The sequence below is a fragment of the Scardinius erythrophthalmus genome (assembly GCF_964197995.2).
Source record: "Scardinius erythrophthalmus genome assembly, chromosome: 7".
Classification (NCBI taxonomy): domain Eukaryota; kingdom Metazoa; phylum Chordata; class Actinopteri; order Cypriniformes; family Leuciscidae; genus Scardinius; species Scardinius erythrophthalmus.
The window spans coordinates 10706322-10723951 of NC_138227.1; the positions used below are offsets into that span (position 1 = coordinate 10706322).

The 17630-nt window shown below is 41.1% G+C and overlaps 2 protein-coding genes across 9 annotated transcripts in view; one reads left to right on the plus strand and one right to left on the minus strand.

Moving 5' to 3' along the window:
* The window catches only part of sacs (sacsin molecular chaperone), a 26295-nt gene extending 13240 nt beyond the window's left edge, over window positions 1-13055 (plus strand). For all 3 annotated transcript variants that reach the window (XM_081370448.1, XM_081370449.1, XM_081370450.1), the window contains one exon: window positions 73-13055. In XM_081370448.1, coding sequence (XP_081226574.1) covers window positions 73-11627 — 11555 coding nt within the window. In that variant the 3' untranslated portion in view covers window positions 11628-13055. The remainder of the gene's footprint in view (window positions 1-72) is intronic.
* Window positions 13047-17630, minus strand: part of sgcg (sarcoglycan, gamma) — a 17849-nt gene continuing 13265 nt past the window's right edge. For 2 of the 6 annotated variants that reach the window (XR_014030467.1, XR_014030468.1), the window contains 2 exons: window positions 16726-16980; window positions 13047-14076 (listed from right to left, as the gene is read on the minus strand). Coding sequence is in view for 4 of the 6 variants with exons in the window: in XM_081370456.1 (XP_081226582.1) it covers window positions 16804-16980 (177 nt within the window). In the remaining 2 variants the exon portion in view is untranslated. Of the gene's footprint in view, window positions 16981-17630 lie in introns of all 6 variants that reach the window. The other 4 variants (XM_081370458.1, XM_081370457.1, XM_081370456.1 and 1 more) reach the window with 2 other exon arrangements.

Here is a 17630-nt window from a genome sequence, read left to right on the forward strand (position 1 = left end):
AAGCTATACATACCAGTCTGATATTTTGTCTAAAACCAAGTGCAGCTTACATCATATTTTTTGTGCTTTCAGGGAGGCCTTGCACTCAGGTTCAAGTGCTAACCCCAGAGAGATCAGCACGGCTAATCAAAGAAGTCCTTAGCACAGCATGGCCTTCTAGAGATTTTGCAGTTCAGTGGAACCTTTGTGATCAAGAGAAGAATCACCCCTCTGCATCTTGGCTCAGAATGATTTGGAAGCATCTCTACATTAACTTTGCAGATGACCTTAGTGTCTTTGAAGATTTGCCTTTGATTCCAAATGTGCCACTGACTGACACCTTGGATTCTCTAGAGCTACTGCGGTTGAAAATTCCATCACCCATTTTTCTTGTAAATGAGGAAGAGGGCCCTCCTTCGGAAGACTTAGTTGAAGTCATGAAGAAGCTTGGCTGTGTTATCCTGAAGCAGCTTGATCCTTGCTTACAGCATCCACTCCTGAAAAATTACATTCACCAGTTATCACCAAGCACCCTACTGCAAATTATGGACAGATTTTCTTCATCCCAGAGATTAGCAAGCCAAGTTGCATCTCTCTCTGTAAAGCAGAAGATTGCATTGAGATGTTTTTTAGCCAGTCTTACTGATGTCACAGAAAAAGAGAAACGCATAATCCAAGAGCTTCCCATCTTTGACAAAGTTGGACAGAAGTCCAAAACAGACCCTTCACCTTTTACCTTGTTGAAAGGAGCCAGAGTATTACATCATACCGCCAAGCATCCATTAGATGTGAAATTGTCCATAAATGTAGTTGACTGCAGTGATGAGGCAACCATCCGTCTAATACGGCTGTTGAACTTTGAGCAGGTGAAAAGCACTGAATGCCTGAAGGTGATAATTCAGGACATTGAGAAAGGATTCTACACAAAAGAGGAAGTCACAAAAATCATGCTCTGGGCTCTCACTCATTTGTCTTTTCTGAAGAATGAAAACAAGGCAGTAATTAGTTGGCTTTCTTCACTGAAGTTTATTTATACCTCTTCAGAAAAACCACATTCACCAACAGACTTTTTTGATCCAGAGTTGGAGATTTTGCAGAACCTTTTCTTCATGGAAGAAAAGATAAGGTTTCCCCCAGATGAGTATACATCATCTCCTGATGTCCTTCATTCACTGAGGCAGCTGGGGCTGAAAAATGAGGTTCAGCTAAATGAAAAGGATGTGCTTCAGGTTGCCAGAAAAATTGAGGAGTTGCAAGGAAACAGCAAACCAGAATGGGATCCCATTTTAATGAAGGCAAAAACACTCCTTACTATCCTAAACAAACAGACAAAGTTGGTGAAGTCCTCTGAGGTTCAGACAAACCTGCAAAAATTGAAATGGGTACCTGTTTGTAAAGACAGACCTCTGAATTACCCAAAGTCACTTGCTTGGAGAGGTGATTCTTGCAGTATTTCCTCTCTTTCAGAAATGTGTGATATTTCTCATGCTGTGCTTGTTGGTTCTTCGGTTTCCCTGGTGGAACGCACCTCTGCGGGCATGAAAAAAGCCCTGAAGTTGTCATTAGAGCCTCAAGTAGAGCAAGTGCTCCAGCATTTGAAAGCAGTAAATGACTGGCACAGATCTCAAGCGTTTACCACTGAGGACTGGTATCAGTTTCAGCAGATCTTGTTTGAGATATATGAATTCATGCAAGCCCATTTGGAGGATGCAAGGGAAGCTGTCAAGTCTCTGCCTTTTGACTGGGTTTGGACAGGGAAGACCTTTGTTTCCCCTGGACACACAGTTTTAAAGCCCATATCAGATTTGGACCTCCAGCCTTACCTGTACTCACTACCAAAGACTATTGCAAAATTCAACAAGCTTTTTAAGTTATGTGGCTCTATTGAAGAAGTTGTTCCCAGCCATGTGTTTGAAGTTATCAAAACGATCAGGCAAAGGAGTGAGCATGAGATGATAAAAGAAGAGAGCAAACGCAATGTCCTTCTTCTAATAAATATTTTACGGTGGCTATACAGCAGTCAAATATCAGTAGATACTGACATGCATGTACCCATTCTTTACCACAAAGATCCAAGCAAACTGGTTATGAGACCTATCCACGAATGCACATACTGTGACATCAAAGTAGACGATTTGAATGACTTACTAGATGACGTTTCAGAGCCCATCATCCTTGTCCATGATGACATTCCAATGAAAACTGCTGAATGGTTAAGAGTTCCATGTTTGAGCACAAGATTAATTAACCCAGAGAATCTTGGGTTTGAACAGTCAGGCCAAAGAGAGCCTCTAACTGTGAGAATAAAGAACATTCTAGAGGAGTATCCATCAGTGGCAGATATCTTCAAAGAGCTTTTGCAGAATGCTGACGATGCAAATGCCACTGAATGTAGTTTCCTGATTGACATGCGAAAGAATCTTGAAATCCGAGAGAATCTGCTCGACCCTGGCATGATTGTTTGTCATGGCCCAGCTTTGTGGTCCTTCAACAATTCTGTTTTCTCTGATACAGACTTCCTTAATATAACCAGGCTGGGTGGGTCCATGAAAAGATGTGAAGCTGACAAAGTGGGCAAATTTGGCCTAGGGTTCAACTCTGTTTATCATGTGACTGACATACCCATTATCATGAGTAGAGAATTCATGATCATGTTTGATCCCAACATCAATCACATCAGCAAACACATTAGAGACAAGTCAAATCCAGGCATCAAAATCAACTGGAGCAAACAGCAGAAACGGCTACGGAAGTTTCCCAATCAGTTTAAATCTTTCATCAATGTATTTAACTGTCAGCTTCCACTGTCACTAGAGTGCCCTTACAAGTATGATGGGACGCTCTTCAGACTTCCTTTCAGAACTGAGCAGGAGGCATCTGTAAGTGAAATCAGCAGTATTTACTACAATACCACTGACATCTACTCTCTTGTAGATGAATTTAGTATCTGTGGTCACCGGCTCATTCTCTTCACACAGCATGTTGGAACAATGGTCTTGAAATATTTGAAATGTGAGGAGCCAAATCCTGCTGCTGCGCAGGATGTCGTCACGATAAACAAGAGTGTGTGGTCTTCCAAAGCAGCTTATGGTCCACTAAGTGTTCTGAAATCTGCTGCCAAAGTCATGAAAAAAGTTGCAGCCACTAGCAGAGTCCCAGCAGAGGTCCCCAAGTCTGGTTGCATCATCAGAATTGTTGTGGAGGAGTTCCACAATGTCTTCCGACGCATTGTTGACCTTCAGTCTCCACTGTTCAGAGGTTCTGAAGAGGACCCATCGTCCTACTTTGAGATGGCAGCTAAAGGCACACAAACTAAGAGACTTTCAGATGACATGCCACAAAAGGGAGTGGAAAATACAAACTGGCTTATCTGTTCGTGCATGGATGTTACAGAAGCTCTGAAGTTCTCCTTGAGTGATAGTGGAAAACGCCTTGGTCTGGTTCCATGTGGAGGCGTAGCAGTGCTGCTCTCTGAAGAAGACAATAGAAAATGGACTGTAAAGACAAGTGCAACACCAATTGGGGAAGTTTTCTGCTACTTACCCCTTAGAATCAAAACTGGCTTACCTGTGCACATAAATGGTTGCTTTGCTGTCACATCAAATCGCAAAGAGATCTGGAAGACAGACACAAAAGGACAATGGAACTCCATTTTTATGAGACATGTGATTGTCCAAGCGTACTTGGCTGCACTTAATATGCTGAGGTCAATGTCAGAAAATGGGGAATTATTGGACTACAGCTATTATGCTGCCTGGCCTGACCCTGGAGTTGTCCATGATGATTTCAGTCTGATTTGTCAAGGGGTTTATCAAGAAATAGCAAAAGGTGTTGGTGATGACTGTGCAAAAGTCTTTTCTGATGGGAAAACCTGGGTGTCAATCAAGGATGTCCGGTTTTTGGATGACACTTTGCTTTGCAGACCAGACATTGGGTCTGCTGCTTTCAAGATATTCTTAAAATACCTCAGAAAGTGTGGTGCCCAAGATCTCTGTGCTGTTGAGCTGCCAGACTGGGTCAAGGAAGGCTTTGATGATGCTGGCTGTAAAGGAAAATTGATGGAGAACACCCTGACAGAGACACAGTTTTTCTCAGAAGTGTTCTTCCCCCATATCCAAGACATAGATAAGGAACTACGCGACCCTCTGATGTATTATGTACTCAATGAAAAACATGAGGAGTTTGCATCCATACTGAGAGAAACCCCATGCATTCCATGTTCAGGACCATCACAGAAGCTTGTTTTGCCATCTCGACTCATACATCCAGAGGGCAGAGTAGCCAAGCTGTACAACAGTGAAGATGGAAGGTTCCCTGAAGGAAGTTTAAGAGACTATACCAATCCAGTATGCTTGGTGAAGTTAGTGCAGCTGGGTATGGTCAAGGATGACCTTTCTTGGGAAGACTTGATTGAACGGGCTGAGTCTGTATTGGCTTTAAATGAAAATGACCACACGATTGCATGCCACAGGAGCAGTGTGATCCTTAGTCTCATTGATGAAAAACTAAAAATGAGAGATCCAGCAGCAAATCAGTATCTTGCCAAATTACAAAATATCAAGTTCCTTCCATTCTTGACAAAGCCAGCTGGATTTTCACTTCCATGGCATGGAAACAATTTCTCCCAATCTACCATGTTCTCAGCAAAAGAGCTTTATACAACAGACCATCAGGACACTGTGTGTTTAATGAAGCCTATTCTGAATGAAAATTCCCCTTCCTTTAAAGGATGTGGTCCTATCTCACTGGCTGTGAAAGACTTTCTTGGATTGATAAAAAAGCCAATGGTTTCATTAGTCATCAGCCAGCTGAAAGAGCTCTCAAAATCCTTTGATGGTGTGACTCTGTATCAAGAGAACATAACCAATGCTTGCTACAAATATCTCTATGAAGAGTTGCTACAGTCCAGTGCTGCGAAAGAGGAAATCACGGAGGAGCTAAAAACATTCTCCTCAATTCTAGTCGAGAACACATACGTGGAACCATCAAAAGTAGCATTTCACTTAAACTTTGATGCTGCTCCATATCTTTATCAGCTTCCCAACAAGTACAGAAATAGTTGTCGGGAACTTTTTGAAAATGTTGGAGTTCACCCGAGCTTCACTGTTGAAACATTCTCAGCAGTTTTACAGCTGATAAAGAATGAATGTGGGAGAAAACCTCTTACTGAAGAAAACTTTCAGCTGTCTCGTAGAATAATTAGTGAGGGAATATGGAGCTTGATCCGAGACAAAAATCAAGAATTCTGCCTAAGCAACTATGGGGAGATTCTTCTTCCTGATGGCAATTTTACACTACAGCCATCAAAATCACTTTGTTATAATGACTGTCCTTGGATTAAAGTCAGGGACACAACCGTTAAATACTGCCATGGTGATATTCCAAGAGAGGTGGCAGTAAAGTTGGGGACCGTTCCAAAACGTCACAAAGCCTTAGAAAGATACGCCTCAAACATCTGCTTCACTACCCTTGGAAGTGAGTTTGGGCAGAAGGAGAAGCTTACCAGCAGAATAAAAAGTATCCTCAATGCTTATCCATCAGAAAAGGAGATGTTGAAAGAGCTCCTACAGAATGCAGATGATGCAAAAGCCACAGAAATATACTTTGTATTTGATCCCAGGACCCACCCAACTGACAGAGTCTTTGATGACAAATGGGTTCCCATGCAAGGCCCATCACTCTGTGTGTACAACAATCAACCATTTACCGAGGATGATATAAGGGGGATCCAGAATCTCGGAAGGGGCACCAAAGAGGCAAACCCTGGAAAAACGGGGCAATATGGCATTGGATTTAACTCAGTTTATCACATTACTGACTGTCCGTCTTTTATCTCAAATAATGACATTCTCTGCATCTTCGATCCACATGCCCGTTTTGCACCTGGAGCAACATCTGTCAGTCCAGGAAGAATGTTTAGAGATTTGGATTCAGACTTCAGATCCCAGTTTTCTGATGTACTCAACTTATACCTTGGAAATCACTTCAAGTTGGAACGCAGCACAATGTTCAGATTTCCCATACGAAATGTAGAAATGGCCAAAATCTCAGAGATCAGCTCAGCACCTGCTTCAGACAGAATGGTTCAAAATTTCCTTGATAAAATACGAACAGATGGTGCAGAACTTCTCATGTTTTTGAATCACATGGAGAAAATTTCCATATGTGAAATTGAGAATGGGACTGGGGATTTAAAAACTATTTATTCTGTGACAGCGAAAATCTCAGATGGTGATAGACTAAAACGCAAACAATTTCACGCCTCAGTTCTGGACAGTGTCTCCAAGAAAAAACAGCTGGCTCAAATTCCAGTGCAACAGATTACCTACACAATGGACATAGAAGACACAGATGGTAATTCTACGACTTGGCTGATATGCAACAGATCTGGATTTTCTGATATGGAGAAGGTATCTAAGAGTGTAATTTCAGCTCACAAAAATGAGGACATAACACTCTTTCCACGTGGTGGTGTTGCAGCATGCACCAGCCACAACTACAAAAAAACACACAGAGCCTTCTGTTTTCTTCCTCTTTCTCTGGAGACTGGCCTGCCTTTCCATGTGAATGGCCATTTTGCTTTAGACTCTGCCAGAAGAAATCTGTGGAGGGATGACAATGGAGTTGGTGTGAGGAGCGACTGGAACAACAATCTAATGAAAGTGCTAATCGCGCCTGCATGTGTAGAACTGCTTATTCAGCTGAAACGTCGACTGTTTCCAGGCCCTGACCCCACTATGACAATATTTCAAGGAACTCCAATGCATGTTGTCAGGGATATTTTGAGAAAATTTTTGTCTATCTTTCCTGTAAACAGACTGGACATTCAACCAGATTGGTATTGTTTGGTAAAGGCAATCTACCTTTGCATTCATGTAGACTTGAAAAGACTACTCCCTGTTGTTAGAGCACCCCACGTTGATAACGCTGATATGCACTCTGCAGTATACATCTCCTGGGTGAACACATCCACCTCAACCAAAGGCCAAGCTTTCTTTGACAACTTACTTCAGGATGAGTTGCAGCATCTTAAAAACACAGAGTATAACATAACCACAAGAAAATCTGTGGCAGAAAATGTTTACAGAATGAAGGCCATGCTCCTGGACGTTGGCTTCAACCTAATCTACAGCTGTGATGAGACAGCCAGTCTGTACTTCTGCCTTGAAGATGCTGGGATTTCAGTCAACTATGTGACACCAGAGGATGTTCGCAGATTCCTGCTGACATTCTCATCTCCAGACACATCTTGCCAAGTTGGAAAGCTACCATGTCGACTGCAACAGTCCAATTTCAAGCTGTTCCATGGTCTGAAACTGCTGGTTGACTACTGCTTCAAAGATGTGGAGGAAAATGACATAAACATAGAGGGGCTGCCACTACTGATGACAATGGACAACGTTCTGCAAGTGTTTGACTCCAGACATCCAAAGTTTCTGAGCAATCATCATGAACTTATTGCATCAAGGAAGGAACTTTTCATGCACACACTGTACATACGGTACAGTAACATCCTTCTAAAGGCAGGTGTGGCTAAGACTTTTGACATAAGCAGTTTTGGAGATCTTCTGGGATCTGCACTTCCCCGAGAGTGCAGAACAAGGAGCTCAGTAAAATGGAAGGAGAACTTTCCTACAGAATCTTGGCTTAAAAGTGCATGGCACTTTATCAGTGAACAACTTGCAACCAAGGATGACCAGACAGAGATCATCCCTACATTTGAGACCATTCTGGACATCTTGAAGGATTGGGCACTTCTTCCAGGAATCAAATTTATGGTGTCAGGAAACAAATTGGTTGTGCCAGATCATGACGTTTTGTTACCCCTGAGCTTAATCTTTGCAGCCATCTTTCCAAATGGACAAAATGACAAAGTCTTTCATACCCTGATGAAGGGAGGATGCTTTCAATTGGCTGTGAATAAAATATGTGCCAAAGAGAGTCCTGTCTTGCCTCTGTTGGCCCAGCATACAGCAAATATAGACAATCCTTCCAGCATACTTCGAGCACTTGAGTACATGATCCAGATATCAGCGTTCAAAACAGCAAGTTTGACAGACAAAGACTTTGAAGCACTGTTGTTGTACTTCAACTGCAATTTGACTAATCTGACCCAGGATGATGTACAATGTCTGAAACTGTTGCCATGTTACAAAGCTGTCAGTGGGCGGTACATCTGCATCGCAAACTTCGGAGCATGCTATGTTCTAACAAAGACCGTTCCCTCTGCCGACATTGAAAAGTGGGCACACAATACATCCTCAGCCTTTCTCACTGACAGTCCACAGCTGAAAGAACTCTACAGCTTTCTCGGGGTCACACCAATTGATGACCTTGAGGTGTACCTGAATCATATCTTTCCAAAATTTGACATTTTATCACATGATGCCAAAATCCAACATGTAATCTATCTAAAGGAAAGGTTATTGGCAATGGAGGAGCCATCCAGCATCAAGGATCAACTCTTTGAAAAACTTGAAGCTCTGTCCTTCATTCATGACTCCACCAGTAGACTAAAACCTGCCAAAGCCTTCTTCGATCAAACAGTTAAAGTGTTTGAAGTAATGCTCTCACAAAAAGCCTTTATTCCCAATGATTTCTTCAGAAAAATTGAGCAGGTGTCAAAGCCAAAAAGCGGAACATCCTTTTTACCCTCATGGATAGCATTCCTTCGTAACATTGGCTTGAAATATGTAGTATCTCAACAGCAAGTTCTACAGTTTGCGAAAGAGATCAGCATCAAAGCTCATACAGAGAACTGGTCAAAGGAAAAAGTTCAGACCATTGTAGATGTACTCCTAACTCACATTTTCAATGAGAGAACAGATCTGTTTGATGGGGCATTCCTCAAAGAACTCTCTATGATACCATTCCTATGCCCAGAGCGTGCACCAGCCGAGCTTGTTCGTCTTCACGTTCAGTACCAAGAAATGAATGGCACCGTCCCTCTAATTCGCTTCAATGGATCACAAGTCAATCCAAAGTTCAAACAAACTGATATCATGCAGTTGTTGTGGACATCTTGTCCTATACTACCAGAAAGGGCCACCCCAGCAAGCATAAAAGACCAAGAAGGAAACACACTTACCAGCCAAGAGCAACTTGATCTTATTTTGACCATGTTAAATGTTAATGTGGACCCACCATTGGAAAAAGTCATTAGCAATTGCAAAAATATATGTAGCATTACAAACCTGGATGATGACACAGTGAAAACACGAAGCAAGGTCTTGAGAAGCATTTATGAATTTCTGAATGCAGATAAACATGAATTCCGCTTTCAGTTACGAGGAGTAGCCTTCGTCATGGTTGAGGAGGGTTGGAAACTCCTTAAACCAGAAGAGGTTGTCATTAATTTGGACAATGAATCTGACTTCAAACCCTACTTGTACAAACTTCCCCTCGAGCTTGGTACATTTCACCAACTTTTCAAACTGTTGGGAACTGAGGACATTGTTTCAACAAAACAATATGTTGAAGTTTTGTGTCGGATTTATAGAATTTCAGAAGGCAAGCAGCTTGACCCAAATGAAATGAGAACAGTGAAAAGAACTGTCTCAGGGCTATTCAAAAGTCTCCAGAATGACCCAGTACAGATCCGTAAAGACCTTGAGAATCTCAGAGATTTGACATTTTACCTTCCAAGTCATGATGGACGATTGGCCAAATCAAACACATTGGTCTTTGACGATGCACCACACTTCAAGAGCCGAATTCAGGGTAATGTTGGTGTTCAGATGCTAGTTGACATGAGCCAGTGTTACCTAGGCAAAGACCATGCCTTTCACACAAAGCTGATCATGTTGCTTCCGCAAAAACTGAGGCCCAGGCTTCTGAGTAGTGTCTTGGAGGAACAACTTGATGAAGACTCACCAAGAATGTGCCAATTTGGTGCCCTTTGCTCCCTGCAGGGACGGCTTCAATTGCTTCTGTCCTCAGAGCAGTTTATCACTGGATTAATTCGAATCATGAAACATGAGAATGAGAATGCATACATGGTGAATGAGGAGAAAGCAATACGGTTATGCAAAGCGCTGTGTGAGGGCTTAAAGGTGTCTTGCTTTGAGAAACTACAGACTACATTGCGAGTGAAAGGCTGCAGCCCAATTCTCCACAGCCGTAGTGAAACTCTTGCCTTTCTTAAAAGATATGGAACAGCTGTTATCCACCTCTACATTCAGCATTCTGACAGCAAAGACATTAATTTTCTTCTTGCCTTAGCAATGACCCTCAAGTCAGCTACAGACAACCTGATTTCAGACACCTCCTATCTTATTGCTATGTTGGGTTGCAATGACATCTATAGAATAACAGAGAAGCTAGACAACCTTGGTGTCAAGTATGACACAACTGAACCCTCAAAGCTGGAGCTTCCACTACCTGGTACACCCATACCTGCTGAGATTCATCATTTACTGCTCATGGACCCCATGAATGTCTTTTATCCTGGAGAGTATGTTGGTTACCTGGTAGATTCAGAGGGAGGTGATATTTTAGGCACTTACCAGCCAACTTACACATACGCTATCATCGTTCAAGAAGTGGAACGAGAAGAGGAGGAAAGTCCAAGTGTCCTCGGCAAGTGCTTTCAAATTGACATTGGGTACAGTGAGTACAAAATTGTGAGCTCTCTTGATCTGTATAAATTTTCTAGACAGGATGATAGCACCAATATTCGAGATGGCACACCAACTCCAACAAGCCCCTCGGAGGGTCATTCCCCTCGTTCCAGAATGGTCCCACCAATATTTCCTGGAAAGGAAAATCACAGGGCTCCTCCAACAAAGGCGTCCCCCAAAAAGATAAAACTCAATGCATTACCAGAAATTCTAAAAGAAGTTACTTCAGTAATAGAACAAGCTTGGAAACTTTCTGAAACTGAACGCAAGAAGATTATCCGGCGCTTATACTTGAAGTGGCACCCTGACAAAAATGCAGAGAATCTTGACATCGCTACAGAAGTCTTCAAACACCTACAGAGTGAGATCAGCAGGATGGAGAAGCAAACACAAGCAGAGCAGACGACTGATAGAGGATCAAGGAGACCTTACTCTTCATCTTCCACACGATTCCAGTCAGAGAAATTCTCATTTCAACGATTTTACACATCATGGAACCAAGAAGCAACAAGCCATAAATCAGAAAAACACCATTTCCGAGGACAGTTTACTAGCTATTCAGGCACATCGCACTCAAATCGCTTCTTTGTACCACCATCGTTCAAGTCTGTTGGTAACCCTGTGGAGGCACGGCGGTGGTTAAGGCAAGCAAGAGCCAACTTTTCTGCTGCAAGAAATGACCTTCATAAAAATGCCAATGAATGGGTATGTTTCAAATGCTACCTGGCAACAAAGCTTGCATTAATTGCAGCAGATTATGCAGTCAGAGGAAAATCAGACAAAGACGTGAAGCCCACAGCACTTGCGCAGAAGGTAGAGGAATACAACTCCCAGCTGACAGGGTTGGCCAAGGATGTAAACATCCTGGAAGGTTATGGCGTGGACAGCCTGAGAACTCGCTACCCTGACCTATTGCCCTTCCCTCAGATTCCCAATGACAGGTATACTTCGGAAGTAGCAATGAGAGTAATGGAATGTACAGCTCGGATAATCATCAAACTTGAGACATTTGTCCAGCAAAAAATCTGAATGTCAGCATCAGACAATGCAAAACACTAACGGATAAATCAACAAAGCAAAGCGGTGGTTGTGCAATATAGACCAGTAAATATTATAATAGTTATAACAGACTTTTTAAAAATAAAATGATATATCTAGCTGGCATTTTTATTTTAACAGTGCCACCTCTGATGCTGTGACCCATGCTTATTATCGCGTACATTTGCTCCATTTCTCTGAAAGGTTGCCTGAGCCTAAAAAAAGTGTACGCTATTTAACATGCAGCAGTGTACATAATGTTCAAAAGCATAGAAATACCTTTTATTATTTTAAGTTTAACTACATTTATTGATTATTGTTGTTCCTTTGTACATAATGAATACCGATGCTGCTTTTTTATCTTTTCTAGAAATGTATTTTCCTGCCATAGTCATTAAGTTGATGGTATTGTGATTTATTAGCATGAGTTGCACTGCACTTTTATGTAAATAGCACTTGAGTGATTGTAGGAATTTGAGTGAATGGCACCTGAAAAGTTATCATGTGCAATCAAGCAATGACAGGTCAGTCAGCTCACGGTTCCTTTATGGGATCTTTATCAGTGCCAGTAATTCATATATTGTGCATACAACTTTTTCTCAGCTGGTAATTGACATTCAATGTATGCATACATTTCAATCTAAGTGTGATATTGATATCAGTGCATAACCTAGACATCATAAGATATAATATGACTGTAGGTTCATAAGTGTTTACCGATGGAATTGGTCTTGTTGCAAGATTTATAGAATGCAAGAATGAAATTTATTCCATAATTTCACAATCACCTTTATCTCAACTGAACTAAACATATATGCATACATTGTTGGCTAGGGGAGCAACGGAACACTTTTTTATTTCCCATAGAGGATATTGGTGGGTTTAGTTTCGGCACATATTACTATTTAAAAAAAAATGTACCATTTAACAAAATAGAGACACTCAAAATTACATTTTCTCTTGAAACTTGACATTTCAGTTAACTGCTGTGGCTGTACACATACATCATCCGTATTTCCTCAGAATCGTGTTGATTAAATATGTATTTTCTATTATTTACAATGGGAACCTCTTGTCCTCTACTGATGAGAATTTTTTGCATGAAGTTCTCAGAAATTTGTGTAAGAGGAACATACTGTAGTGTAGATGCTCATATGGTGCTCAATGTCAATGATGTTTTTCATCCATTTCCTTTGTTTAACTGTGAGAATGACTGAAATTAAACACTGGCTACTGTGTTTTGACAAATACATTTTGTCATTTGTCTCAGTCTCATTATTTCATATTACATATTTGTAAGTCTGAGACCCTCTAACAGTGGGAATATTGGTTTGTGCATATTTAACATGTTCAATAATCAAGTTGTAACGGGGTTCAGATGTTACGGGAAGAAGGAGGCGGGAACCGGCGGACATTCAAACATTTAATAAATAAATACACAAATACAAAAATGAAAGTAAAAGCCAGCAGCCCCTCACGGACGACTGCTGGCAACACAAACCAAAAACAAAACATCAACTAAAACACAGGCCTGTCCTCTCTCGCTCTTCACTGTCGTCGCTCCTCCTTTATGCCTCCGCTCCTCCGTGAGAGATGCGAGACCGGTGCGTCTCACAGGTGTAGCTCATCATAATTACGCCACCGGCCTCGCGCCGTCCTCCCACGGCCCTCGGCCTCGTCCTGCTCGCCACACAAGTTATATTACTTGCTATGTCTCATAAGTTATGCACGAATACTTATTTAAAAAACTCCTGCATTGAATAAATCTACAGTTCATACAAGTCGTAGTATCAGGTAATAATGATCTATTTTCACAATACAACATATAGCTTTTTTATATATTTATTGGACATAAAACATTCTAAGTTTAATGGTTTCTTTGGTTAGTTTGAATGAAATTACATTTCAAACATTTACATGTAATTTACATGTTCATGCATGTTTGATAGTAAACCATAATAATTCAACAATCAGTACGGCAATAATTCACTTGAAATATGTAAATCTCAAAATGAAAGTTTACCTGTTTGAAAAAAAAATACATCAATCAAAGTATAATATACAACTGATGTATAAATCTGAAGATCCCCTGCAAATATATATATATACAAATGATCACTCTCACCATTTTCATACAGTACATACACAAAACAGTTCTGGAAAAAAGAAACGCAAATCCCAATGTTTCAAGCTGCCATAGGGATTATTTAGCATTCTTGATAACTAAATAAACGGAGATGCCAAATTTGATATCAAACCATTGCATATAAAATTCAAAATCCAAGAGCACTTCATATCTTACAACAACACACACCAGAGAATTAAATTTGATAATATTACAATGCTTCATCGAAGTGGGATTTGGTGCTTCTGCTGCTTCTGCTGCTTTGGGATTGTGGGTAGTGTAGTTCTTGAGTGGGAATTCTTCAAATCAAACTGACTACAGAAGCATACAGTATATCATCACCCTCAGAGGAGCTCAAGGCACGACCATATCAATGTTTTTATGTTATCAATTTATCTAATAACGAGTGCATCTTTAAACAATAACTAGCTGATATTCAACACACAGAATTTGGTTATTTATTGCACCTCAAAATTATATTGCATAGGATGTCAGCTGTTGACCAGCCCCTTTATTGCCCAGCCTAATTTTGAAAAATTTTACATAACAGAAAAAAAGACAATAATTTTGTTTCATTTACAGTATAAACTACAGCATATACCAACCCAATCTCATGAGAAAATGTAACTATTTTATGAGGTGGTGATTTTGCATGAATTCCTACAACGTGATTTGTTCGGAACCATATTTTTTTTATGCAGATCGTACGGAAACATACAAATGAGATCATATGGATTCATACGAATTAACCACCAAACGTAAAATAGTTATGAATTGCTATGAGAGTGTGTTGTTTATACTACACATTTCATTTTCCTATCATGATGAAACCCCAACCAAACAGATAAACGTACCCTCAAGTCCAGGCTTGGGCAACTCTGGCCCTAGAGATCCACTGTCCCGCAGAGTTTTGCTCCAACCCTAATCAAACACAACTGAACAAGCTAATCAACGTCTTCAGGTCTTTCTAGAAAGTTGTAAGCAAAGTGGATCTCACCTGCCTATAACTTTCTAGTAGGACTTGAAGACCTCGATTAGCTTGTTCAGTTGTGTTTGATTAGGGTTGGAGCAAAACTACAGGAAAGTGGATCTCTAGGGCCTTAGTTGCCCATCCCTGCTCCAGGCTAATATTCAGTAACAGTGGTTCCCAACCCTGTTCCTGGGGTGTCCTCAGCACTGCACGCAAGTAAAGACTCAAGTTATATGCATCCTAGTCTCGCGTAGCCAGACCTTCAGACTGACGGCAGAAGGTCTGGACTCTATCGCAGCTTTTCTTGGCCAAGAGGACGTTTGACTGACATATAACGCAACCAATCACAGTTCGTTTTGTTCCGCGTCATGTTTAGCGGCGTGCCAATATAATGTCGATGTCCCTACAATAACAGACCGGCGTGCATTTAATAAATTATTCATTCAAGAACGTTGTGCAAGTTTACTGCAACAATGGAGCCGCAAACTTCACATACTTTTGAAAATCCAGCGTTTAGTTGATCCTGGTAAGCGCTCATTTGTCTCAGTTGTAAACACAACGGCTTTCTTCTTCCACGAGGGGTTTTGGCGTCACAGCATTTGTTTCCAGACGGACCGTTAAAGAACGCGACACACACGTCTCGCGGACATCCTGTAGAATTCAACCAATCAGGTCGCGACTTCGAAACTCCTGAAGTGTTTCCAGAAAAGTGTGCCATATGCATCAGACGTTTAGCCAACGTTCCGTGGGCGTGACGTCTGAGGCTGAGACTATATGCATCCTGTCACCATTTAAAGGGATAGTTCGGCCAAAAATTATATTAAACCCATGATTTGAGCCGTTCGAGATGCATATGTCAATCCGGCTTCCGGCAACGGTCGACGCACGTTCACGGGAGATGGATGCTGGCGTATGACGTAGGACGTAGCGTAGTAAGCGTCGTGACGTAGAACGAAGTATAGCTAAATCAAACGCTACGTCCTACGCCGGCATCCATCTCCGTGAACGTGCGTCGACCGTTGCCGGAAGCCAGTTATTTTCATTTATAAAGTTTTAAATATGTATATTTTTACGACAAAACCGCACGGATTACCCTCAGAAGGCCTTCGTTTATCCACCTGGAGCCGGATGGATTACTTTTGTGAAGGATGCATGCACATTTTTGGGACTTGAAGGAGTGGACCCCATAACTTGACATTATAACCACTGAAAGATCTAAGATCTATTTCTAAAATAACTGAAAATGTGTTCGTCTGAAAAATGATTGACATATGCATCTCGAACGGCTTGAGGGTGAGTAAATCATGGGTTTAATATCATTTTTGGCCGAACTATCCCTTTAAACTGCCCTGTCAGTCATCTTGTCACAGATAAAATCCATATTCAATTTCCTACTGTATCAGTGAGAAATATATTAGCATCTGATCTGCCAGTTGTTGGTCTTTCATGCGGAGAACTCTCCTCTTGTTTGCATAACGATGCATTTAAAAGATAATTACCTAACGTATCTTCAAAGTTCAGATGAAATATAATGTGGATAACACTAAATAAATATGTTTTCGTCAGGTTACATACTGAATATTAATCATTCAAACCCCCTATCTAAACCTCTCTACTTAACAACACATCCGCCATGTTTGTAGTTTTTTAACTCTTTTTATTTGTGTGTCTAATTGAATCCTCGTCCAACATGCAATGAGTTGTGGGCAATATTAGCCGTTAAGAGTTTGCACGGATCTGCACTTTGGATTCTAACCGGAAAAAGTAGACCATCCTTGGAATCCTCATTTCAACATACTACGATTTGCGACAAATTCATTCTAACTTCAAAAACTATTTAGGACGAATTGTATGCGAATTTGGACGCAGAACAAGACCTCAGATGTGTGTTTCAGATAAGAGAGACAAAAATGTGCCATGTTGGTGGTAATCCAGGACAAGGGTTGGGAACAACTGTTCAGTAACATATAATACATTTTGTAACTAAATTTTACCTTGCTCAGAGACAAGTACCTGTACTTGTTTCTATGGGAGATTTGTTACTACTGTTTGTGTGACAGACAGAAGCTCATTCAGCAGTCCTGGTGCTCCCTGCAGGTCGAGGAGACGCCAGCTCTGGAGAGGAACAGCTTACCGCTGGGACAAACACACACCTCAAACATGTCGTACATTCCCTGAGAATCACCTGAAGTTCGGGCTTCTCCCACAGGTAATGTCGGCAGGCGAACAGATTCAGCATCTAAGATCAGCTGAAACATACAGAAACCCCAATAATGAGGCATTCAATGAAATAAGGATTAACACTATATATTCACTTTGGGTTTAAATACAATTCATTTAAAGGGTTCAAGACATGAGAAACCAAATTAGCCTTGATCTTTTGACATCTCCTGGAAGTTTCACTATTTCTAATATTGTTTCACTATTATTATTACGGGCGGCAGTGGCTCAGTGGTTCATGTAGATTGTCTACAAACTGAAAGGTTGGTGGTTCAATCCCCGGTTCCACCTGACCAAGTGTTGAGGTGTCCATGAGCAAGACACCTAACCCCAGCTGCTCCCGACGAGCTGGATGGCGCCTTGCATGGCTGACACCGCCGTCGGTGTGTGAATGAGTGAGTGAATGGGTGAATGTGAGGCTATGTAAAGCGCTTTGGTGGCCATAGGTCTGTGAAAGCGCTATATAAATGCAGTCCATTTACCATTTATACACAAAATATTACAATATTTTACCCGTGTTGAACTCATTCGTTTAAATAAGAGTAGAGTTAAGAGAACTCAGTAGGAATATTAAAATTTCACCCTTTCAGTTTTTTTACAGATACTGTTTGTGTATAAAATTGACATTTGTGTCCCATCTCAAGCTACTCTACTGTCAGCTCAAGCTTTTGTCATATCT